Source organism: Pyxicephalus adspersus, chromosome 3 (assembly GCF_032062135.1).
Source record: "Pyxicephalus adspersus chromosome 3, UCB_Pads_2.0, whole genome shotgun sequence".
Taxonomy (NCBI): domain Eukaryota; kingdom Metazoa; phylum Chordata; class Amphibia; order Anura; family Pyxicephalidae; genus Pyxicephalus; species Pyxicephalus adspersus.
The window spans coordinates 88,727,901-88,754,703 of NC_092860.1; the positions used below are offsets into that span (position 1 = coordinate 88,727,901).

The 26,803-nt window shown below is 39.3% G+C and overlaps 1 protein-coding gene across 1 annotated transcript in view; it reads left to right on the top strand.

Moving 5' to 3' along the window:
- Positions 1–2,663: 2,663 nt before the first annotated feature.
- The window catches only part of RAP1GDS1 (Rap1 GTPase-GDP dissociation stimulator 1), a gene marked incomplete in the record, with an annotated part of 62,980 nt that continues 38,840 nt past the window's right edge, over positions 2,664–26,803 (top strand). Inside the window, 1 exon segment of the mRNA XM_072405591.1 lies at positions 2,664–2,767. Coding sequence (XP_072261692.1) covers positions 2,764–2,767 — 4 coding nt within the window.

Consider the following 26,803-nt stretch of genomic DNA (forward strand, 5'->3'; position numbering starts at 1 on the left):
CCCTGGTGGGGAGGTAGCAAGTATCCCACAGACACTGATCCGTCAAATTGATCTAATGACTCTGGGCACCTTAAGGGCCTTGCCATTTAGCTTCACCCTGTATAAAGAAAGTGTGACTAGCAAACCTTACAAATTATTTGCAAAGCTTACATAAAACTTCAAGCAGCAGTGTTTATTCTTTAAACACAACATTTAGCTCTACTTTCAGGAGTTTAAACACATATCTGTATGGGGGTTTTAGGGGTCACCCTAAAGAATCAGTGCACTATAATAAAGCAATCCCTTCATTCTCTTCATTCTCTATGAGAATATATATATATAAACTGGCTTTTGTTTAGTTAGAAGAGGAGGACCCCCTCGAATGGGAAACCCAGAGCCTCCCGTTATACATACATAACAAATCCCAAGGTGCTTGATCTTAGAAGCTCAGAACATTTTATTGTTAATGAATGTTCCATTTTTAATAATCTTTTATATAATACTGATAGGGAGCAGTGGATGGCTGGGTTACAAATTCATACACTTACACAGCACTATCTAGAGGCTGGAGTATAAACAGAGATTCCTTATTTATTGGCATTTTCAGGTAAATAAAAAATTAGGTTTATAAAGTTCATTTTCAAAAATATTTAATATACATCTCTTCACAACATCAATATTCTTTTCTTTAAATGTAAAGAATCCATGGTTCCTCTTGGTAAAGGGTTACTAGGTAGTGTGTGCACAGATATCTGGTGGCCAACTTTTTAAAGGGAACTGCCAGATTCTAAAAAGCTGCACACACAAGGATTCATGTACATGCACCTGTAAAAGACATCCATACGTAGACGCTAATCAGTCTTTGTGGATTCCTATGTATAGACATCGCTACAGAGTGCAGAGGTAAATATCAACCCCCCTAGCCGACTAATTCTGTCCAAATTTCCATTCAAAAAGTGTTACAATTTTTTTGCATGGAAATTTATTTTACATTGCAGGCTATAATTCTTTGAAATAGCTCCCCAAAATATGTCAAATAGTTAATAAATTTTATTTAATAATAAACTTTTATTATTTACAAAAAAAAAAGTTAAAAATGTAATATACCTGTACAGTAGCATATATAATATATGTATATATTATAATTATATATATATATTATTTGAAGATTTCTTTGTATTAGACTCAATACAGCTATTTTGTATTGAATCCAAAACAAAATGATTTGAATTACCCACCGCTAAAATGATTTGAATTTCCTGCCACTCCGCCCGCCCAACCTGGCGCCCACATCGACATCACGGGAAACCCCGTAGATCTCGGCTCTTCACTTCTCACCTAGAGATTGGAGGGAGAAGACGTGTCCCCAGGACTTGCGGGGACCAGAAGGATGACAGGGGACGACAACGGAGGAAGGTAAGTGGGGTTTTTCTTAGTTTAAAGTGACCCCAAGTGTGACTAGGGATTACCGCTACTAGAATTACCGTAATAGAAACTATTCCTCTATTATATGCTGTTGTTCATTTCCGGAGCGATTTACCCTTTTTCGGGCTATACATTGCTATACACGTGTGAACAATGCAGGTTTCAGCTGAACTAAGTATAGCTCCTCTCCCTTTTAGTTCACAGGTAAAGTACTAGCTACCCCTGCGCTCATCCCACAGGCGTGTGGACAGAAATCTGATGGCCCACGTGTCAAAGGAAGCTTCCAAATAAGTAGGCCTAAGTGTGTCTGAAAGCGGTGACCCCGAGTCACACTCAGGGTAGTTAAAAAAGGAAAAAACAAACTCTTACCTTACCTAACTCAAAATTAAATGGATTTCATTGTGTAAAAGCGGTACATTGTCTTTCATGAAAATTTATTTTACAGTATAATAGTATGAGTATAATAAAGTTTGAAACACAAAATCATGTCAAAGTTTATTTTAATTTAATTCATTTATTATTTTGACATGATTTTGTGTATCAATCTTTATTATACTCATATTATATTATACTTATATTATACTCATACTATTATATTATACTGTAAAATAAATGTTCATGAAAAACAAAGTACGGCTTTTAGACAAATAAATCCGGATAGAAATAAACCGCCCAGGAGGTAATCACGTTTTGATTTCTCAATGAAAGAAAAATGTCTTTACATGTCATACATTATGTATGGGGTCAAGGAATACCTTAGACACATTGGCCATGCAGATCACAGGTTCTCTTTGTCAGTCATTGGCATTGCTACGGTCAGTAACAGTTATTGTATATCATTTATAATAATAAACATTCCTATATATTTTTACACATAAAGATGGGTTTTATTGGAAGCATGATTCCTCATAGAATAGAGTAGTAGTATCAGTAAAAGGTGAAATCTCTGGGCTATATCGCTCCCATATGCAGTGGCGCACACATGTACCAGCACAGTCCGCCCAGATGTATGCTGTGATAGGACAGATATATGCCCCACCCTACAATATAAATACCCCCCTTCCCCAGTTTTTTAGGCCCCTCATACACCCAGCCATCAGTCAGAGCTCCCATCACACAGCGTGCACTCCAGCAGGGTGGGGCCTGACTCGGACTCAGTGACAGCTTAGTGCGCAGGCGCTTCCTGACCCCTCCCCTCCTGTCAGCCCGGTGCCGGGGGTGCGCGTTCTCTCTCGTGACTTGAGACTCTGATTGTCTACCTGCGGCAGCACAGACGTCCCCCCCCCCGCGCGGTCACGTGACCAAAGCATTCTCACCGAACCCAGGATCGGCACAGAGAGCGGGGGAGTCAGCGGCAGCATGGGTGAGTGAATGTGCATTGCACGGGTGTATGAGGGCTGCGACATCCCGGTGCCCTTTCTGGAGGAAGCTGTGTCATTGTCCCTGGCATGTGTATGGATGGAGGCTCCATAGTGGCTGCTCCCTGACATGAGCTGTGTGTTCAGGAAGTTGTATTGCTCGGTGTACGCTACACCCCCTGTGTGCGCTATATTCATGGCTGGGGTAACATTCACTGCCTTCTGAACAAACACCATGTATATTCTTCACAATATTCCATTTATATTCATTGTATCATCCCCATGCTACCTACAGGGGATGATAGCTGGTTCATCATTGGTGATGGTGAGAAGGATGGCCATTTCTACATATATGTACCTGTGCCGCCTTCTGTGACAACACAGGTGTGCAATTGTGAGAGTGTTGTCACCCAATACAGGAAGTTCCTGCCCAGAAATCACACAGGCCCCTTTCACTCCATGGCGTCTGTGTGCAATCTGCTTGATAAAAGTAATGATTCTTCCCTAATGATCCCCGCACATCCCTGTGTGGCATTTTAAAACTGTTTTGTTTTTTTATGTATGCATGAATAGTAAAAATCACCAGAAATGCTCTATATACTCCTTAGTGAATGTGATATATGTAATGGATTTGGCTGATGGGTATTTTAGGACGACACAAGTGTATGTTCTGACACAAAAGGGTGGGTGTGATCTGTGATTTCATTGATCATGTGTAATATTAAAGCTGATCAGGTTACTAATCAATATTCTGGAGGTGTCTACAATGTGATTGGTGTATTGCTTCTCTCTTTCTATGAGAGCCGGCTGTATTTGGGGTGCCGGTCTGACCTATTGGTAGATGGGACCCCCTTATGGTGTCGCCATTATAGTTGGATGTGTTGATCTCTTGCTCCATATATCGGGGATGTTTTGTTTCCTTACAACACATGGGAGGTTACATTTCGCATATTTGTGCTGTTCCCAGGTAACTTCATCAGTGGCCGTGATGTTGATTATTTAGGTGGCAAACTTGTGTTCACAATATCGGCTTTTTTTTGTTACAGACAAAAACGAATAAAGTTGGTGTTGTTTTGTAGCCGGAGCTGATTAGACTGCTGGTCCATTCGTTTTATTTTCCTGAAGGATCCGCAACCTTCTAATGAGATGTCCTATGGCCACACTTTGGGCTGTTTTTATAAAGCAGTGTATGTGACTTTCACCTAACATAGGGGGTCAATAAAAAGACATTCACCTGCAGTCAATGTTTGATGGATGTCACATTCACTTGTAATATATATATATATATATATATATATATCTCCAGTAAAGCCTGCTCCTGAGCTGTATTTCAGCACTATGGGACTGGACAGAGTGGGAGTTTAAAATCGATGCTTCCAGCACGGAGAAAATGAATGCGCCATCTGATTGGCTGGATCCCATGAAATTGCAGCAGAAGGGAGTCATTATAGAGGAAGGCAAATGGTAGAAATGTGCACTACTACACATAGACAGCCAGCACTTGTGTCCACATACTGCTCTGGCCACACCGGGCTATGGAAGATGTAGGGACTTATATATTCAGCAATGCTGGAAAAGTGGATGGACACATGGAAATAGTGCACAATCCGATTGCAATTTATATCATTTACATATCTATTACAGGTAAGGCAGCACATTCATATGACTTTATTTTGTTAATATGGCAGCGGGAATGGTTGTAGATGCATAGTCCTGTGTGTTTTGGCAAAAATCATACAGGTGGATGTGTTGAGGTATGCTGTCATTGTAAAGGTGACAACTTTGTTATGTATCTGTAGTATGGTGTTGAGCAAATGCTGATCACCCAAAGTGTTAATCACAGGGGAGATATGTAGTGATGGGTGGTAGTGACAGTTTCAAAAGACAGAAGAAGATGGGTAGTCAAGTTTGAAAAAATGGGTTTTGAGCGCTCTTTTAAATGAGGAAAAAGGAGCAAGCCGAATAGGACGAGGAAGATCATTCCAGAGAGTTGGGGCAGCTTTAGAGAAGTCTTGTATCTGTGCGTGTGATGAGGTTATAAGTGAGGAAGTCATTGGAGGAGCAGAGAGAGCGACTGGAGGAATATTTTTTTTTTTTTTTTACCAGGTCAGAAATGTAAGTGGAACAATAACTTTGGAGGGATTTGAAGGCAAAGCACAGGAGCTTGAATTTGATTCTATGGTGAAATGGAAGCCAATGAAGAGAACTACAGAGATGCAGCAGAAGAGGAGCGTTGGGAAGGATGGATGAGTCTGGCTGCAGCATTCTAATAGAGGAGAGAGTTGGGTTAGTAGAATACCAGAGAGGTGGAGGTTACAGTAGTCCAGACGAAAGATAGGAGCATGTGCAAGGAGTTTGGTGGTCTCTGGGGTCAGGTAGGGGTGGATTTTTGAGATGTTGCGAAGGTGAAAGTTACAGGACCTGGAAATGTTCTGAACATGGGGGGTAAATGAGAGGGCAGAATCAAAGGTGGTGCTGAAACAGCGTGCCTGAGGGGAGGGCCGAAGATGATGGCGGGGGGGGAATTACCATTGAAAAAACTTGAAAGGAGCAGTCAGACAGATAGGAAGCAAACGCATGATTTTTGTTACAAGAGGGTGATCACAGTGTCAAAAGCAGAGGAAAGGTCAAGGAGAAGGAGCAGGGAAAAGTTGCCTTGAGACTTAGCTCTGATGAGGTCATTGGCCACTTTAGTAAGGGCTGTTTCAGTGGCATGAGCAGCTCAAAACCAGACTGGAGAGAGTTGGTGCTCAGGTAATTGGTGAGTCTGTTGTAGACAAGGTGTGCAAAAAGTTTGGAGACATATGGGAGAAAGGAGATAGGACAGTAGTTAGAGGGTAGGGAAGGTTGAGTCCAGGGTCCAGTGAGGGTTTCTTTAGGATGGGGAGAATTATGGCATGTTTAAAAGCTGAGAGGTATTTACCTCTGGAAAATACCTCTCAGGAAAGGGAGAGGTTGAATAGTTCGGTTAGGGCAGAGGCCAGGGTGGAGGAATGGGCACAGAGTAGATCAGAGGGAATTTGATCAAGTGGGCAGGTAGTAGATGGAGATGATGAGGGAAGAGACTTCGTCCGCAATAACAGGGCTGCGGGAGGCCAGTGATGATTTAGGGGTGGGTATGGGGTTGGAGTTGGGCAGAGACATCATGTCTGATTTTGTCAATTTTATCTCTAAAGTAGGTGGCAATGTCTTGGGCAGAGAAGGTTGTTGTGTGGGGTTTAGGAGGGAGTCATTTGTTGAGAAGGGGTTGCCTGCGTTGGAAGCTTGAGAGGAAATGACAGCAGAGAAGTAATTTTGGTTGGTGACCATGTGTTCAGTGGTAAAAGCTTTGTAGCTTGGCTTTGTAGTCCATAAAGTCAGCGCTGAGGCCAGATCTTCTCCACTTAAGGCTCAGCTGTATGAACAGTCTTTTGTAGCTGTTTGTTGTGATTGTTGTGCCAGGGTCGGGGGTTGGCAGGGTGGGGTAGCGGAAGGTGGCAGGGGCAACTTTATTCAGAGTGCTTTAACTGGGTGGCAGCTTCATCTGGGGAGCTGATTTTGGGGAGAGCGGTGGTTGGGGACGCAAGGCAGTTGAGAAGTTAGACAATGGAAACAATGAGTGGTAAGGGTATGAAGAGACGGACAGAGTGGACTTCAAAAGAGGTGAAAATGAGAGAGGGCAGGGTAGGAAGGACTCTGTATGTACAGTTAGCTGAAAGAAGGGGACCCACATCACCCCCTACTCTGTTGCCAGATCTAGGGGTATGTGTGAAGTGCAGGCCTCCATAGGAGAGGGCAGAGGAGAAAAGCCAAGTTTCAGTGAGAGCCAGAAAGTTCAGAGATTTAGAAAAGAGAAGGTTGTAAATGGAGGTTAAATTTTTGCCAACAGATCTGGCATTCCATAGACTGCCAGAGAGAGGGGGTAAGAACCTATGGGTAGGGTGGATGGGGTTATGAGAAGAGTGTATGGAAGGGAGTGGTTGTGGGGGGGGATCAGGGTTTGGTTAGATGTCACCAGAAAGTGTTAGTAGAGAATAATAGAACCATAGAAGTACAATAAACAATGTGGCAAACTGAAATCCATGAGAGCAGGTACTGTGATATATGTTGTACTGATGCTTCAAAGGTTGTTGAGATCTAGGATTAGGGTATGATGATACAGTCACAGAGATGGCTTGATGAAATAGCAGTTCAAAGTTGCAGCAGCAGAGGATGTGTTGGAGTCTAGGTGGATAAATCGGTCAGAGGCAGGAGATTGAAGTTGCAGAGAAAAATTGTATGTTTAATTCTGTTCCAATTCCTGGTTCAATTCCTTGGATTAATTTTGGCACTTGAGATTTGGGCACGTGACCAGGGTCCTACGTTACCTTGCCTGTTTAAATAGAAGTGTTTTGGGCCCTGGATATGGATGGATTGATGGGAGTAAAAGGGGACCCCTGGATATCGGTTGAACCTGTGTAGGGGAGGGGATTGGCAAGGCAATAGTCATTTAACACTAAACTGGGACAAATGGATAGGGAACAGATAGTGCTATGGCCAGATTCAAATTTGTGCAATAAATTCATCTAAATTGAACAGCATACCTTAGACAATCATATGGAAATTGCATACAGAGTGGGGATGGCAGTCAGATTGGCATGCTGTTCATAGACATTTTCATGGTAATGCAACTACATTACATTCCATGCAACAAAACAGCAAGTCACTTTTTTTTTTTATTATTTATGCCTGTTTAGGGACAACATACCAAGACTACAATGAGCGGCATTTTGGTTGATTTTAGAGAAGTCCTACAGACAAAACAAAATTCAATTCTATGAAACTTGATGAGCAGCTTGTGTCTCGTCTTTTATGTGGTGTTGGACAGTATGGAGGAAGTGTTATCTATAAAGTTGAGAAGCCTGTGTGACAACATGACCACATATCCTGATTACAGGTTGTGTAACTTTTTCAGATGAAGCCCCCCCTCCATGTTCCACCTATAAATTTATTTATTTTGTGTGAAATAAAATGAAAGCAAATACTTTTCTCTGTCCGTTTTACTTTAGAACACATTTGTGTAATAGTTCTAAAATAGAACAAAAGATACCTTCACTGTCCAAATGTGGGGCATCTAACAAACATAGTTTACAGAGTTACAGCTCTGCTAATACAGACATATCTTCCACTCTTCATTCCCAAGTTGCATTCTATTTGGTGAATATCCACTAATTGTCCAAAGAGGCACTTACTTGGTTGATGGGGTTTTTTTTAGTAAGTGATTAAACTATCTATGGGAGACACCACTGGAGGTAAAATAGAAAATATGTTGAAAAAAACATCATGGTAGTAACAAATAGATACTTGTTTGGATGAGATCAACTACTGCAGTTCTACTATCCTAAAAAAAAATGATAAATACAGATTACATCATTATCCTCTTAATCTTCCTTTGCAAGCTTGCAAGAGACCACATCAAAACATCTGTTAGGCTGTCTAAAATTGTCTTTGGTTACCATGCAGTGATACATGAGCACGCACACATCTATTTCTATATAATTTTATTTTTTAATGGAAGTCCCTAAACTAGCAATTAAAAATATAAGTGTGTGTATATATGAAATTATATTATGTTCATATATTTGGATTTAAAAACATATGTACACATACGCAGTAGCTAGAGATGCTGTATTCCTCTCATACCCTCTTGTCACTCTGTGATAAAAAAGCATGGACGTTGGCATCGTAAATGTCATTTAAATGCAGTTCAGAATCTAGATTTCTTCTTCTCCTAGCTATGCATCCCTGGAGGGGATGGGAAGAGCTCGGGAGGGCCTTTAAGTGCATGTTTTCTCTTCACCAGGAATGGGCAAGATTTCATTAAAACCAAATGAAGCCCTAGGTTAACAAATGGTTGAAAGCAAGATTTGAAATGTTGTGATGCTTTTAGTTTACCGTTTTTGAGGCATTGCAGAATCGGAGACAAACAGCTAAAAGAAACAATGTGTGGCTCTGGTAAAGAGGGCAGGGGAAGACAAGATGGGGGCACAACCCCAAAGAAAGACTGTCCCTTTTTCCCCTAATGATACATTTTTATATAGTGGAATACAGGTAGTCCCCAGGTTATGTACGAGATAGGGACTGTAGGTTTGTTCTTAAGTTAAATTTGTATGCAAGTTGAAATGGGTACATTATTTTAATACATGCAAATACTGTAAAAAATCCTCACTGTGACTTAATCACCAACAAAGCAAAAAAAAAAAAAATCTTTATGGTGCCTAGACTTCCATTACCTTCTGGAGCAAGCTGTGCTTTGATATGCAAAAAGAAACAGCCGAGTTTGTCTTGATCATTAAAGTGTTACAAGAGGCTGCAAAACGAGCTCACCCACAACCTCAGCTGTGTTTAGCAAAAGATTTCTTCTGCAATTCATGCAAACAGTCCCCTCCAAGCCTCCATCTTGCACAGAAGTGAGCAAGGAAGCCCTGTTTGTATCTAGTAGTCATCTGCATGTCGCATATCCTTAACCCAGGTACTACATGTATGTCATAACACCTAATTAACTTGGGGAGAACCTGGGTGATTCAACAAACCTGGAATGAATCTGGTCCAGGATTGAAAAAATGTGCCCACTAATCGAAAATTATTATTTGAAAACCATTCCAAGTTTAATAAATCATGCTTTGTGTACTGGATCCTGGCAGGTGATAATCCTGATAGGTGAAAGTGACAAGATTGTTTCTCTTTTTGGGGTCTATTCATTGAGCAGTGAATCTGATATTCTCTGATGGAGAAGTTCCAGGTCCATGTCATTCTATGGCAATGATTGATTCCCCAGCACGGAATGTTTGTGAATATCAGATTCACTGCTTTATAAATTTGCACCTTAGCATCTGCAATAGCTCTGATGAAAGACTAAAAGGAATGTAAAGGTACAATATTGGATACAAATAACTTTAATTGGTATTGTCGGCATAAACTTGTTCAACATAATAAACACCCTATGGGACTACAAAAGCTTTAGCAAAACTACTTAATTGAAAAGGGTTTATGAATAAAAAAATTTTCAAGTATCCATTGATAAGAGTTGGATTCTTGTCAAGTAGTCCTAATGTTATTTTACAACGTGTGTTATTTAGGTGGAGGTAATATGACATGTAATATTGGGAAGAAGCTTTATATAACCCCTTTTTTACCCTATATACAGTATATTTTTGTATGGTTATATGTTATCAGTGTTTACCCCAGAATTTTTTAAGCTAGTTCTACTAGTTTTACTACAATGGGTAATAGGTTTAAGTTTAGCCTCTAAACTTATATGGCTCACAGCTGATGTTAAAAAAGCATAAAGAACAAGAAAAGGGCATTCCAAAAACATAAAAGTGAAGGATCACTTTCATTGTTTGAAAACTATAAAGAATATAACAAAAGATGTAAAAAGGAGATAAAATGTGCAAAACTTCAAAATGTGTAAGGCACCCCCCCCCCAAATGTAAATATATTAATTGCAAAAAGATCAGATCTTAGCATGTAGGCCCTTTAATGAATGACTCTGGGTTGGTAACTGGGGATAATGAAAAGGTGGATTTGCTAAACTTTTTTTTTTTTTTTTTTTTTTTTAGCTCTGTGTACACAAAGAAAAATGGCAGAGCCCATCTCCAAATTCATAATAGCAATGTTACTGCCTTAAATGAGCCACAATGGCTCAAAATTGATATGATTAAGAAAACAGTTGGGCTAAATTAAGGTTGATAAAGCACCAGGACCCGATAGATTACATCCACGTGTTCTCAAAGAGCTGAGCTCAGTTATTTGAAAGCCATTGTTTCTAATTTTTGGAGACTCTTTAATTACTGGCATGGTACCAATGGATTGGCCTAAGGCCAATGTGGTTCCTATCTTCAAAAAGGAATGCATCCAGAGAGTAGTGATTATGATTCATACTCTGGATGGTCTAAGGCAGGGGTCGGCAAACTCCAGCCTTTAGGCCAGATACGGCCTAGCCGGTAGTTTGTTCAGCCTAACACCCCCTGGCCAGGGCTCTGGTACCGCCTCCTTGCTGTTGCTCCGCTCCGGTCGGCGCTGATGCTGACACCAGGTAAACAGGGAAGGCTCCCTGAAGGGAAATCCCTCTCCTCCGCAATGCATGCGGAGAAGAGAGATTTCACTACAAGGGGTGTTCCCTGGTGGGGGGTGAAGCCATTAGGGCGGGACTCAAAGTCCAAATGACACCAAACTATGTAATGGAATTAAGTCCATACAGGATGTCTATAATCTACAAGCAGACCTGGATGTACTGTTGATTGGGCAGCCAAGTGGCAGATGACATTTATTGTAGACAAATGTAAAGTTATGTACTTGGGGGGCTAATAACATGCATGCTTAATACTGTCCAGGGGGAATAAATTTAAGGGAGTCAGAAATAAAAAAGGATCTGGGGGTTCTGGTACATCATATACTTATTAATAGCATGCAATGACAAGCTGCAATATCTAAAGCTAGCAAAAAATACTGTCTTGTATTAAAAAAGGAACAGACTATAGAGATCGAGACCTAATCCTGCCCCTGTACAAAGCATTGGTCAGACCACATATGGAATATGCCGTCCAGTTTTGGGCACCAGTTCACAAAAAGGACATCGTGGAATTGGAGAGAGTGCAGAGAAGGGAACTAAACTAATAAAAGGAATGGAGGTGCTCAGCTATGAGGAGAGATTAGCTGAACTGAATCTAATCGCCCTTGAGAAGAGACTTTAAGGGGGAATATGATCACCCCATCTAAATATATACATGGTCCATATATAGAGAACTCTCTTCCCAATTATTCACTTTAGGATCATTACAAAGGACAAGAGGGCACTCTTTGCGTTTGGAGGAAAAGAAGTTTAAGCTCTGGATAAGGAAGGGATTCTTCACTGTAAGGGCTGTGAAAATGTGGAATCGGCTCCCTCAGGAAGTAGTTTCAGCAAGTACTATAGATTGCTTTAGGAAAAATCTGGATGCTTTTCTAGAAGCACAGAATAACTGGTTATTAAGGCTTTAAAGTAAATATTACAGACTGTCGATCCAGGAAACATCCGATTTCCCCATGGGATCAGGAAGGAATTTTTTTCCCCTGTTGAAGCAAATTTTTTTTTTTTGGGTGGCAGCCCCGGTATTGTGACCGAACTCTTCAGTACCGCCTAAAAACAGCCGGGTGGCTACTGAAAAGTGCTGGGTGGTACACCCAGCTAAAAGACTGGGAAAAACAATGGATATGCTAGAGGGAATATTGGGAGACATCAAAAAGGGTCATATTATGTTAATTAAAGATTATTGTAATGCCATAAAATTCCTGTATAAAGTTTTATTTTAATAACACAATAGTCCAAGGGGTCAACAATGATAAATGAAAACATGCACTGTAAATACCTGTTCACACACTGCTATTTGTATGTACACTGTTGCACATCACAACCACTTTTCAATATTTCAATATATTGAAAGGAATGAAATGCATATAGACCTTTTGCAGTTTTCTTGGTTTGTTTAGATTCAGAAAGCCTACCAGGCAAAGCAAGTGCAGTAACCCACAGAGGCAGTCATAGTTCTTCCTGCTGATCTTCAAATTTTGATTTGTTCTCTTACCATACACTCTCCTCTCCATAATTGTGGTATCCTATTAGTGAGTGAGAGTCTGAAAATATAGCATTTTGCTTGAAGGCTACCATTTGAATACCCATGCATTTAAAAATTCTGTAATTCTGATCCAGTAGCTTTATTATTGCCTTTGGTCGGAAGTACCCACAACAGGGTTCTGACATCACATGACCGTAACAAGCAAGTGATTAAATTTATTTCTTCTGCTAAGGGGTTTATAAAATGAAAAGATAAAGTTACTCAACAAAAAAGTACAGTTTTTAAAAATATTTACTCTAATTTATTTAATCTATCTTTACAAAAATCCAAATACTTTTTTAGTAGTCCTCCTCAAGTTCTTTAAAACTATTTGTATATTACAGCAATTGTATAGGTGAACTGATAACTTATGAAGACTTAAACACTAAGGGTAAATGGAAAGACTATAAAATGCCTAAGTACTCGCAATACTATTTTATAATCCACTTCGTAGTGAGATAATTTGAAAGCTTAAAATTGGCACAGTGTAAGGCATAGCCTGTCGCAGCAATATGGATGTAAAATGTGAGTAAAACATCTATTTTTTTTTTTCTTTCTAATTTATTAGCCATGTGAAGGATCTGAATAGAAGTGATGGCATATGGAGGATACTAGGAAAAGCTATGGCTATGTTGGGGGGTGTCAGAATATTACCCAGTTCACTAATGCCTATAGCTATAAATTTTCAGATGTCTTCTGACTGGTTACAGTATGTGTTTGTCTTCTTCTGGGTCCCTGGTCTGTGATTATCCTGCTTTGATGCAATGATTAGTGTTGACATGATATCGGCATTGTTTTCTGCTTTATTCACCATGGATGAAAGATGCCATGATGCCCAAGCTTTCACTTTATATAGATAGTCCTTAAGGTTGAATGGCAAGTTGCTTCACCCAACCTGGAAGCCTTGGGGCATTTTATAGTGGTGTGAGCTTCGGAATTTTCCCTCTTCTACATAAAATGCCAATATATAGCTTTCTAGTTGAATTGACAGCACTCTGTTATCTTGGCACAAGGGGATGTGACTATGTAATTGGCACAGGGTGCCTCCACAACCTTCACACCTCCTATTTTGTTCTTGGACAGTTGACCCTTTCCATGGTGAATGGAGTTACCTGTGTGGCTATCAATTCAGGGTTGTATTCCTTAAGGATTATATGATTTTTAAAAAGCTTTAAATCGTTAAATTTTACAAAACAATTGTACTTGAATGGGACCACTACAAACTATACTAGGGCTGTTCAGCTCCAGTCTCTGAGGGCGAGTTATTCACTCATTGTTAGTGTTTCTTTACCAGCAGTACATTTACTAGGATGTCCTTGACAAAAGAGTCAGAGAATGACTGTTTATATTAAAAACCTGGCCTTTTTGAACTATACCATGACCTGTAAAGATGAGAACTTTTACAGACTTGGTGAACAATCAGATAATATAATATACAGTTAGGTCCATAAATATTTGGACAACTTTTTTCTAATTTTGGTTCTGTACATTACCACAATTAATTTTAAATGAAACTACTCGGATGCAATTGAACTGCAGACTTTCAGCTTTAATTCAGTGGGTTGAACAAAAAGATTGCATAAAAATTTGTTTTTTTTTTTTTGTTTTTTTTTACACAATCACTTCATTTTTCATTTTAGGGGGTCAAAAGTATTTCGACAATTGACTCAATGGCTATTTCATGAGCTGCTGTGGGCAATTCCTTTGTTAAGTCATTAACAATTAAGCAGATAAAAGACCTGGATTAATTTGTGTGTGGGCGGGGGTGGTGCTTGTATGTGGAAGATTTTGCTGTGGACAGACAACATGAGGTCAAATGAGCTCTCCATGCAGGTGAAACAAGCCATCCTTAAGCTGCAAAAACAGAAAAAACCCATCCGAGAAATTGCTACAATAATAGGAGTGGAAAAATCTACAGTTTGGTACATCATGAGAAAGAAACAAAGCACTGGTGAACTTAAATGTGTGGGTGCTGGCTAGCTGCAGCACTGGTAATGATGATATTTTATAGCCAGCCATGTAAGAGGCACTAGATTTGCACAGATGACCTACTGGGGTCTATAGAATAGCTGATAAGCTATCACCAACACACTATGGAAAACCACTTGTGATATTGGAGCTGAAAACTGTGATTGGTGATTTTCTTAACTATACATATGTGGTCTAAAAAAAAACATGCAAGGATTCAGAAAACTATGGGTAAACTTTGTAACATGAACATTCTCCCTGTAACATTGATAAGTCACTGCTGTTCTGTCTTTATTCAGGATCATGTATCTGCTCCTCTGACCTGGAATGGTCTTTTGGATAATCTTTTGTTATCATTTGGCAACCGTTTTCAATCCTGATTCAGATCTATTCAAGGTTTGCTGGATTACCTAGGTACACCCATGGTAACCTATAGTCTTCAGTCTTGGAGCGCTTTAACATATGATTCCCATTATTTTGCTGTTCATTTATTAAAGTAATATCTGGTTTATAAAGGTGTTTTGTGGAAACAAAGTAGAATATATGCCTTTTGGCTTTTCTGGATATTTATTTAAAAAGTTTCCTAAAATTCAGTTGACACACAAGTGCCTACATTCAGGTCTTGTCATTTTAACATCTTTTGTTTGGGGGTCATTACAAGGTACTGAGTTGATCTTGAGATCTCATGGATATTCATCATGGAGTCTCATCACGGCAAATACTTTTTTACGGATACTTGTGGTAGTCCAGCAGGGGCCCAAATGGAAGATTTCATTTCTTAGCAATGTGGATTGGCTTTGCAGTCGTTGCTGTGTTCTTTTATACAGTGTAGCTGCTTTTGGCAAGGGATTTGATCCTTAGTACAGTTCACTGATATTTGGACCAATTGGTATATCTTCCGTTTAAATGAAAGCAAAATTGCACTTACACTGGATGTTCCAAAGGTCATTTTGGAAGTGCAAAACCTCCATAATCGGAAGATAACCTTTTTCTTAAGTTCCACGTTTTGAAATGTTACTTTGTATACTTCTTTGTACCACACTAAACACAAGGAGTTCTCTATTTTAAAGTGCAACTATCCTGCTATCTTCTTCTGTTTAAATCATTTCATATCATTGAGGAGTCTGAAAACTGTATGTATATCCTGTAAATGATATCTTATGAAAATGAGGCAGTGTAGTGGGAATTGATCATTGGGACTGCTGCATTTTTTAAGGGAAAGTAGTGGAAGTTACTAAATGTTCCTGATATGTTTTATATTTGCAAGCTGTGTTTTTTTTTTTTTTTTTATTATATTGTAAGCAATATTGTAGTTGTCTTTCTCAGGGTGAATATATCCTAAAAACATTCCACGCTTGTTACTTTCAGTTTCACTCTGCACTGCAGCCAGGAGCAGACACGTGCTGCACAGCCAGCATCAAGGAGACACACACAGGATCGGATCTCAGAGCATGTCTTATTCACGGGTGAGTGTCTTATTTTAATTATTTTTTTCTAAAAAGGGGGGGTGGCTTATTTATTGCGGATGTCTTAAAATCGGGGAAACACGGTATAAGTCCAAGGATCTGGAACGGATTAAGGACTAATACCAAGGTACCACTGTACTTGTTAATCTTACCAGTGGATCTGATCTACCTTATGCAAAGTCTGTGATGGTTTGTCAACAGTGCTGCACTACTTTTGCATTTAGAGCTGTGTAGCTTGTGCCTTGCACAACAGTGGGAGGTAAATTAGCCAGGTGACCCAGCTAGCGGAATTATCGCTGCTGATTTTCAGGCATGTGGGTTGTCAATCAGGCCACATCCAATCGAGCCCTTTTTTCTATATTTAGAGTACTATCTTTGTTGAATACCTCCCACTGGGAGCTGCAGTGTCCAAGTTTGAGATAAATATGGATTTGGCATTTGTTTGGATGTTCCTTTAGAGGCCTTAAGGTGTACTTTAGGTTGTGAATTTAGCTATTTTGCCTTAAGCTGGTTTGCAAGCTCATGAATGAGTTATATGCCACCTAATGTAATTCTAGAAAATTCCGGGCCAGACAATGGGGATTTTTGCATTACTCGAAAGTCTAGCTGTTGTCAGTGTCTTGGTTATTTTATGCTATGAAAATGCATATATGCATAAAACATTTGGGTAAAAGTAGATAAGGAACACATAAACTAGCACAGAATTGCATTGGTCAGCCCTATCTTGGTGTCGCTTGTCAGAAAATGTGCTGTAGTGGATGATTGTTGTGTTTCTTGTTCAGTTTAAATTGTGCCATCCTTGCAACGAATGGATCAAGTCTTGTGTTGAAAGCTTTTCATTGCCTTTGCCAGATTATTTTTATCCTGAGTACATGTTGCTTTTATATGCAACCTTTTTTCCTGTAAAGCATGTAATCTCTTCAGTGGATATGTTGAAAGATTTCAATGGCTAGACAGCTAAGCATGTTTGTATATCACAGTGTAAAATACACAACACATTATGGTAATGGGTTAAAGGATCACTGATCCCAATATTGTGGTGCAGAACACATCTCACATACCACATGGTAGGATCTCTGTTGGAAAAAAATGCTGACTTGAACCAGAAAGCATGTAGACTGGATGATGGCATTGCAGTAGGGTGGAAACTTGAATTAAGGGTGGGTGCAGTAGGGTGGAAACTTGAATAAAGGTTCCTTGCAAAAACTATAGTGGCGGTGCTCATCTGAGTAACGATCAGATGTTCCTAGGCATGAATTTAGAGCACATTCTGTAGAGCACCTGGAGAAGGCCAAAAATGTGTACCGATACCATTGTATACAATCCTAATATTGGGAATTGATGTTGTGACACTTATTGCATTCTGCAGTCACATATATTAAAGTCAAAACCTGCTTGGTTTTGCTTTTTGAATACAAAGAACATACTGTAGTGCAGGGTTGGTTTATAGTTTTAATGGCTACTTCACACCCAGTACATTTTCTTTCCTGTTTTGCTCAACACTTCTGTTGAGCTTCATACTGCAGTCTTGTTTTCACTGGGTATATTTTACCTGCTGACCACAGAGAAGGTGACAGGACTTCACTTACCAGGCGTTATTACCCTCCTTAGTCACTAAACCAAATAGGTTCAACCTATACTAAATAAAGTGATTGTCTAAACCAGTGTCAAACAGGGTTCCAAGGAATTTAAGATTCCTTTAGAGGTTTCTAGGGGCTCCTTAAGCAATGATCACTTTGTGACTCTCGGGTCAGTTTAACCGTGAGGGTCACAGATGTATGACTCTTTACAAGGTAACAAAAAGTTAGTATTTCAGGATTTACCCAGATAAGAGTTTTAAGCTTTCAGTTTTACATGTTACGTGTTTCCCCTGTCCCTGTCTTATTCAACTAATTTCTTTGTCAGTTTTGGAATCTGCTCTCTTCTATGGAGTTCATATTGGGATATCTGCTGGGATCATAGACTCGTGACTAATATCTCAAAGATTTCTGCATAAATTGAGGTTTGTGGTAGTCTGGTAATGGTCTGTGTAAGAAATATCATTGTTTAGGTATGTGGCTTTTCTATATTTTCCGAACAGTTGTTGGGGGAATAGTCTATGCCGGGTGGCCAGTCCAGTTCCATTACTTGATTGATGAATGCTGAGTATGACTTTTAAATATATTTAGTGACTATTTTGAGTATACTAATAAATGTGTTATAACGTTCCAAGAGTTTGCACATAATCTTTGTTTTTTGATTTGCGGTGACCTTTATTTATCATGTCATACAGTGCACCATTAAAGTATTCTGTAATGCACCACTACTTAAATTACTTTGTACTTTGGTACACTGCTTTAAATAGAGGTTTCCAATTTAAAGATTTGGGTTTCAGGGTTTCCTTTTTCCTACAGTCTTTTATGTTATAAGTTATGTTTAAAAGAAAATGTATAGATCATGTAGTTCTTTATATTCTGATGAAAATAGTTTTCATGAACATTTGTGAAAGTTCTCAACTTCCACGGCAATGTTTTCCAAAAACTGAACTTTTTTTAGCTATAGCTGAAAAAAATCCTAGGAGAATGCTGCTATTATGTAGCAAGTGAAGTCTCAAAACCGTGTTCTGGGTCACTGACTCTATTTTGAAGCCTCTTGGATATAGCTAGATGTTCAGGCAACGAGAGGGGTAAGCAATGGCAGAAAGCACTTCTAGATTAGTATAGTGCTTTTTGCCTGTATACAAAATAAATGCAAATCGAAGGTTTGAGAGGGAATACTTTGTAAGTAACAATCAGTGCAGAGTACAATAAGAATATTAAAGCTACAACAAATGTAAAAGGCTGAATATTTCTTAAATTAAAAAAAGTGCAAAACATGAATGGTTAATGATATTTACATGTAACATATATATACCAAAATCCTCTAATGCAGGGATGCTGCAAAGGAATCTAAGAGCTACAAGAAATTGACACCAATTTGTCTTTTTTGGCTATTTTTAAGGGGACATTCTTCTCACTGACCACCACACTAATATGATTTGGATATAGTAATTATAGAAGGGGTTCCCTGAAACCTCAAAAACTAGGGTTCCCTCCATGCTAAAAAGATTGGGAAAGTGCTCTTATGGTCTCATCTCTCATATACTGCCATGTTCTTTGCTGGCATAGCTTCACCCGGTCTTCTCTTCCCCTTTGTCCTCCCTGTGATTGTGCACCACAACATCCTGCATGTGTACACCCAGTACTATAGCGGAATACGTTTAGTTAATGTTTGCCATATCATTGTCCTCCTACTTTCTTGCTGCATATGCAGCACTCTTCTGCCATTCATCTAACTTTTGTGGCCCTGGCATGGAATAGAATGCCTACTTGCCACAGAAGTAAAGGTAAATGTCCATTTTAAGGATATGAAATGTTAAAGTAAACCTGTAGCTGAATAGGAATTAAGAAGCTCATGGTATTTAACCAGAATGATAGGCTGTCAGCATTTTTCTACAAAAAAGTCTAGTCCAGGGGTCAGCAACCTTTACTATCAAAAGAGCCATTTTGCCTTCTCTTTCACTAAAGAAAAATAGTCTGGAGCGATCTCCCCGCGGCAGCCGAAGGGAGCCACAACAAGGAGGCTGAAGAGCCGCATGCGGCTCCGGAGCCGCAGGTTGCAGACCCCTGGTCTAGTCTCAAAACTTCTGATAATTGGCAGTCCACTTGAGGATAAATGTTACTATAAATTTTCCAGTGTTTTGATGAGACAGTTTTTATAATTGCTGCATTCCAAGGCCCTCCTCCTTCTCCTGTTAGATGTTTCAGAGCCTTGTACGCTTAATATCCTCTTACATCCATTTAGTATGTAGAAATGGATTCACACTTCTGTGGAATTCATGTGTTAGGTGTGGAGCCACACTGTTTATATTCTAGGATCACGAAAAAGGAAGTTGCCCCTTGACTTCTATTGTAGAAAGTAGCATTTGAAATTTTTTAGCTAGCAATGTAAACATGGGAAGTCATATATAATAGTTTTGTTGGTCAGCTTATTTTTATTTATTTGATAAATGAACCACAATAGGTGCACTACGTCTATGAAAAAATGTGTAACAAGTCACCACCAGTGTTCTCCCCTGCCCCTTTTAGTTGGGTGCACCACCCAGCAATTTTCAGTATCCACCCAGCTGTTTTGGGTACCGTAGTACCTCAACAGTTGGGTCACAATACAGCCACACTGGACAGTTGGTACGGGATGGGGGAGGGTTTCGAAAGCTGACAGAATTAAAGGGAATTACTGGATGACAACTGGAAACACTAAATCTGTTGTGTTGCCCCTGCATTTCTTTTGCCTATCTACAGCTTTTCCCCACTTAGCTGAGAAAAAATTCAGGAGCAAACACTGATCACATCTGGTGGAGCATGAATGGGAATATAACATCTTTATATACAGTCAGATACCTTTTTTTTTTTTTTTTTGTTTTTTTGTATAAACCATACATAATTATGGGGATATTAAATGTGATGCATTCCTTTAGGGCCTTTGAAAAAAACATGTGTTTTTTGTTTTTTTTTGTTTTTTTGCCACAGACCTTGACACTGCATACTACCTTTTTTACTTATTTTTTTTTTTTTTTTAGTAAAGACGGTGCTTAGAACTATCGAATCCTCATTTCACCTAATGGTATTCCTTCTGAAATTGCATTGAAGTTCTGTTTCTTCAAAGTTTAGAAGCAACTAGTGTTTAGCAGAGTAATTGTCCTCTGTCACAGTAGTTCTACTTGGCTGATAGGGTCAAGGCAAAGTGGTATAGGGACTGTAGCGGTAAAAGATAGGGTGTTGATTCTTTTGTATAGTGGCTCTTGTTTATCGCAAGGCTGTTCCCAGTAAGGTGTCCTAATGTGCGCCAGATGTGTCTAATAACCATGTCTGAAAGTTTTTGCCACATAGCTGCACAAATATGTCTGAACTTGTGGTAATGGCTGTGTCTTCCTAAACTCTGCATACACCTATTAAACTATATTCACTAGCAATGGACCGAACTATACCCTGATCTAGCAAAATTCCAACTATTCAGAAGTGGGAGTTCTCTGTCCCTGATGTCTTATACCAATTTATAGGAGAATTGGGTACACTTGCAAAAAATAAATATTTTATCATGCAATGTTTAAAGAAAGCAGCTATGTTTTGTTTTGCATTGGATGTTATTTTTAGACATGAAGGCAATGATTTTTTTTTTTTTTGTCTGTAGCTGTGTACCGTCTGTACTGATAGGGTAAAGGCAGTGTCACTACATACTGGAGCTCAGATGTGATTATATGTTTCCCTCTCTAAGCCCTAAAAGCAACTGAAGATCAGCCTTGCTTAATAAAATAGTACTTGTGCTCTGCAATGCCGCTAGAGCTATAGACACTTAAAAAGATTTTCTTCTGCTGAATTTTTTTTTTTTATTTCAGCAACAGCATTCTCATTCCATTAAATATTCCCATTCTGATGTCAAGTTGAAAGCCAGCTTTCCAACCACAGGGCGTATACTTATTTCTGATGATTGCTGTTTAATTGTGATGGTATATGTTAGATGTCTTAACCCTGGTATGTCTGCTTTTAAGACTTTGCTTTGAGGAACCAAAAGATCCCTATAGAGCCCTTATTTAAACCTTTAAAATTCTACACTTCCAACAAGGGTTCTCTTTAGAAGTGTGTTCTGTGAAAATCCAATATCTAGGTCAATAGAAAAGCATACTCCCTGGCACCCACTTTATGAGCTCTGTAGCATTCAGTGTCTTGGAGGAAAATCAAGAAGGATCGGCCAAAAAACTGAAGGGACCCATTTTGGCCAGGTTGGATTTGATTCATTTTCATTTTAGTATTCACTAACAAAAACATGGCTCACCAAGGGTTTGTGTACGTGCGCTTTTGTTTTAATGTGAGCTTCCCCCATACACGTAAGTCAGCTTAATGCTGCTTGAAGGCAGTGTAGATAGTCTTTAAAAACAATTGTTAGTGGGTGCTGAAGTAATAGGAATTTGCATATGCATTTGGGGAGGTGGGGGGTGGGTGAACCTTTTCCCTCTAGTTTCTCATTTCCTAGCTAGGATTGACCAGTTTGGGCAGTGCTGCATTTGTATCTTTTTCCAGTATTTTTTACACTTTTTTCTGTACTTCTGCATTTATGTTTCAAACATATATTGTGAATTCTAATTGTCCTTATGTCAGCTAGGAGGGGGGTTCTTGTCCTTTTTAACATGGGTAGGTAACCCCTTAAAATAACTTTCAGGTCTTGGAGAACCTGGCTGTAATTATATTTACAGTGCACAGTATATTGGCGTAGTGACCAGAGACAAGAATGCCTCTTACATTTCTGGCAGGTGGGAAGAATGTCACCCATAAAGATCATTGGTATCTGTTAAACGGATCTGAGACAATTCAGCATGCAAATAACACAATCTACAAGATTATTGCTCTGACCTTTCCCTTGTGAGTTTCTGTTGGTCAGTCCAGTAGCACATATTTGACTGAGGGACAGGTAAACGCTCACACCTGGGAACCAAATCTGGAAGCTTCCGCTATGTGTCGGTTATTATCCTGTATTTCTACAGTACGGACATATTACGCAGCTTTTACTAAGTCCATAGTCACATCGCTAACTCCATCAAAGGGGCTCACAATCTAATGTCCCTACCATAGTTGTATGTCATTACCACAGTCTAATCCAGGGGTGGGCAAACTTTTTATTTATTTATTTTTTTTTTTGTCAGGGACTACAATCTGGAATAAAATTTTGCAGAGGGGCTAGGTCAATAGGGGAGTGGACAGGGTTATGCCATCATGACGCTACTGAACGTGAAGTCATGATGACATAACCCCGCACACTCTCCTATCGCAGGCTCAGATCCGGGGGACATGTAACGTGGCTCTGGCCGGTGCGCCGACCCCCCCCCCAGCAAGGTCCTTCTTCTGACGCTGCTTGGGGTGGCACCGGCCAGAGGCACGGACCACCCAAAGGCCCAGAGAAAAATCCCTATTGGGCTGTAGGTTGCCCATGCCTGGTCTAAGCACAATTTTTTTTTGGGGGGGGGGGTGAGCCAAATATTCTAACAGCATAATTTTTTATGTAGATTTCATGGTTGTACAGTAAGCAGTTAGCAAAAAAAGTGTGTACCTACCATATTACATCCAGAGCAAAAAACTAGCTGTGTACAATCTTCTGAAAAATCTGAAGGTTGCCGCATTTTTGAACCTGTACTGTAGTCATTTTGAGAAGTGCCTATTGGAGGAAGGTGCTTCTTAACAGTCTTAAAAAATCCCTTAAATTGGTGGCTTAGAAATAAAATGTCCCTCCTTCTGACAGTGTAAAATATTGGCTCCTTTCTTAGCGGTAAGGTGTGGCTCCTGACGCATTCTTTACCATGTAGCATCATTACCATATCTACCGGTATGCATACACCCTCTGATAAGAAATCAATTTGCCACTTAGCTGTGGAGGTATTCTAGTGATCTATGAATTACTTATTAAGAGACTGCTTTACATGTCTGCTCCCAGGCTTTTATTTTCTAGCACTTGCTGTGTGGGAGCAGTTACAAAAGTTCAGGTGAAGTGGTGGCAAGGTTAAGTGACCCTGTCAATTCAAGGTCCAACCCAAAGTAGGTGCAGCCTGTGAAAAGGCTATTCTACGCTTAAACTCCAGTGCTTTATTGTTCTCTAAAAGCTGCAAATATCCATCACTTATGTATAGCATTAATCCTGAAGGTGTGTAGAATGTCTACTAAATGTTCTTCTTTCTGCCCTTTTTGAAGGGAGCATTTGGTCCCTTTAAGCTATTCTGAAAATACATGTGCCTGTTGGCTTACTAGATTGATGTCACAAATCTGCCACGATTTCCTCACCTAATATTCCCTCTTTTAGTCTCTTGCTTCTTTACTTCTGGCCTAAAATGACCCTGCACTTGTTGTGATTGTCCCCAGGGGTATCACATTTCCTTATTCCACCAGTCAGAGGCAAGTATGCCTTTTAAAGTTTGAATCAAATAAATTGTAAAAAAAGAAATCCTTAGTACTAAATGTAGGACAGCTCAGCCCTGTTAATGGGTTTCTCAGTATCTCAGTGGGTCCATAATTGTGTTCCCCAAGGACATAGTAATATTATTTTTAAGCCTAGTGCAATTGGGCTGCTGTCATTGATGACTTGGTTCAATACCAGAGCTGTACCAAAGCTTTGGTGTTTTACCTTCAGTGGAATTCATGACTATAAATAAATGACTTTTAAAAAAGAAAATGTTTTTTGGAACACAAGCATTAAGGGAGACACCAACCAATTCTTTCAGACACTTTCATGTATGGGAAGCAATGAGCCTTACCTGTGCCAAATAATTTCAAACACATAATGGCTCTGATGTAGGTGAAGCGTGCTTGGAAGGTTTTTTTTTATTGCCAGTAGTATCAAATCCCAACTTCATTTTTTTAATTCCAGGTTTTAAAATTAATATGGATTTTCAATTGTTGCTGTAGGTTACAACAATTCTTTATTTCAGTGGTCAGAATCATATGATGTTAGATGAAAATCAATAGTAATGTAAACAGAGGATTCACTTGAGCCATTGCACAAATTAAAGTTTTAATCTGTAAATCAGGGAAATGTCTTTTGGGTACAAGCTGTCCTTCATAGGACTTCTCAGCCTTAGAATTATGGGTCACTTCCTTTCTAATAATGTGGCAGAAAGGAGTCCTAGAGATGCAGCCTTTACCCACTGCTTTACTTTGGTAAAGGTTCCATTTAATGTAGAACTTTATAGCCAGTTAGTACCATCTAGAACAGGGCTGGCAAACTCTGGCCTGGGGGCCAAATAATGCCGGGAATTTTAGTAGCTGCGCTTTTTCTATGAAAAGGGAGTTTCAGTGGCGGGCCACTCATATCACATATCACAGAAGATTTGGCTCAGCATTGGCTGCATCCGGCATTTCCAGCACTCCCCCCACTCAGCTGTACTTTTCCTTGCTACTCCAAGGCATGGACAAATAGTTAGGTTTTTATAGAATAATATTGTTATTATTGTTAGCCTGTGCAAAAAAGTTACCATTGAAATTTACCTTGGAAGGCTACAAATAGAGAAAGAGGCATAAGATTTTTTTTTTCCTAAAATTAAAAAACAAATGTTATGCCTCTTTTGAATGTGAAGCAAAAACTCTTTGTATACATAAAAAAGGGGTTTTTATCTAATGAGAAGGAAATCTTTCCTCAATTTTTTTTTCAATAAATTTCAAGGTTGACCTGTGACTGTCCAAGTTTTGAATTTTGGCTTTCTGTGAATGGGTTTGACACCCCTGATCTAGAATAAGGCATGCTTTCCAATGGCAGTCATAGAAAAGATTGGAGGACATGAGCACCATTTATATTTTTTTCTGGTTATGTGGCTTCCAAGGTTGGTTCATAATTGGTCTGTATACCCTTAAATAGCTATCACTCTGGTTAAAGTGGATCTTTCACCAAGAGAATTTGTGAGCATTTATGACTTGGTTCTAAAACAATCCAACTTGTCTGATTTGTTGTTTTTTATCCTCTTCTTCTTTTAATACCTTTTAGATCTGATGCAGAATGGGTAAAAGGCTAAGGTTGTTTAGCTCATTGTCTCACAACTTGTCGGTTACCTTCAGGCTTGTTTCAGTTGTGTGACTGATTCTACGGACACAAAAAAGCTTTACATCCAGGCAATTGGAATTTCTTACAATAAGTTCAGCAATGGCAGCCTACTTAGTGTCTCAGGAGTAGGTCCTCTTTAAATATGACATTGATTGGACAGTCGTAGAAATGCGGTAACCACTTTGGCATGTGCATGGTGTTACTGTTCAGACAGAATGGTGCCTACTGCAATCAAGTTGCTCCGTCAAGTAGAAAATGTGACTGTTTTTCTGTGTGGCCAGCTTTAGAATTAGTGTAAAGTGGGTTTTTCAAGGCAGGGAGCTATCAGATGAGAAATGTTTTGTACAAAAGACCTCTGCTTCTTAGACAATATACTGTCTAGCATATAAATGAGATGGAGAGAGCCAACAAAGAGACATGGTTGTTTTATAAAGCATTTATGCTGCAGAAATACTGGTTACTTTATTTTCATCATCTTTAAGCACTGCGTGATTATGCACCTTTTATTTTTTTCTTTGTTGATGATGTTCCAAATTGTATTTGTATTACAAAGAACATTTATATAATAAAAGGCTTTCATTTCCATCTTCAGCATTCATACAACAAAACAGTGATTTAAATGTCCAGATTAGACAACTTGACAAACCAGTATACATCTCGGAATTGCACGGAAAGTCTTAAAGAACACCTAAAGCATAAAATTACATTTTTTAATAGAGTAGTAAATATTCAAAACGCATGTCAGGTTCTTTTGTCGTCTTTGTCCCATTGGGGGTTGGTTCCCCTTCATTTCAAAATTCTAAACTCTGTGGTAAGAAGCTGTAGGTGGGTGGCAGCCCCTGTATTGTGGCCCAACATTGAAAAGTGCTGGGTGGTGCGCCTGGCTAAAAGGGGCTGGTGGGAACACTGCACAGACACAACAGGACGTTAAAGGATATCTTTGCAACGTGTCTATTGGGTCTATTGGATGACGTCTCTATAAAGAGAGTGAATCTCCCCAGTGGGGACGTAGAGAGCAGTAAAAACATGACAAGACTTCCAAACCGTTTACTAATCTATCCAAAACTAAATTGGTTTTAGATACATTAAAGTACCTGAACTCTAGGTTTTTTTTTTATATTGCCTGTTTTGATAAATGGAGCCCATAAAAGCCTTATTGGTGACTCTTTATCTTTATGGGAGATGAGTGATTACAATTTTACTTGCTGGACTGTATATATTTTAGATTGTGGAATATAATCTATTGTATGCATTTTATATTATGGAATATACAACTGGCCCACACATGGATAGATGGGAACACCCAAGAGCTGGACAAAAACTGACATTAAGACTGGAATATCTTTTTAAGTATTCAAGAAATATACAAATTCAGGGACTGCTATCCCAATTTGTTTCA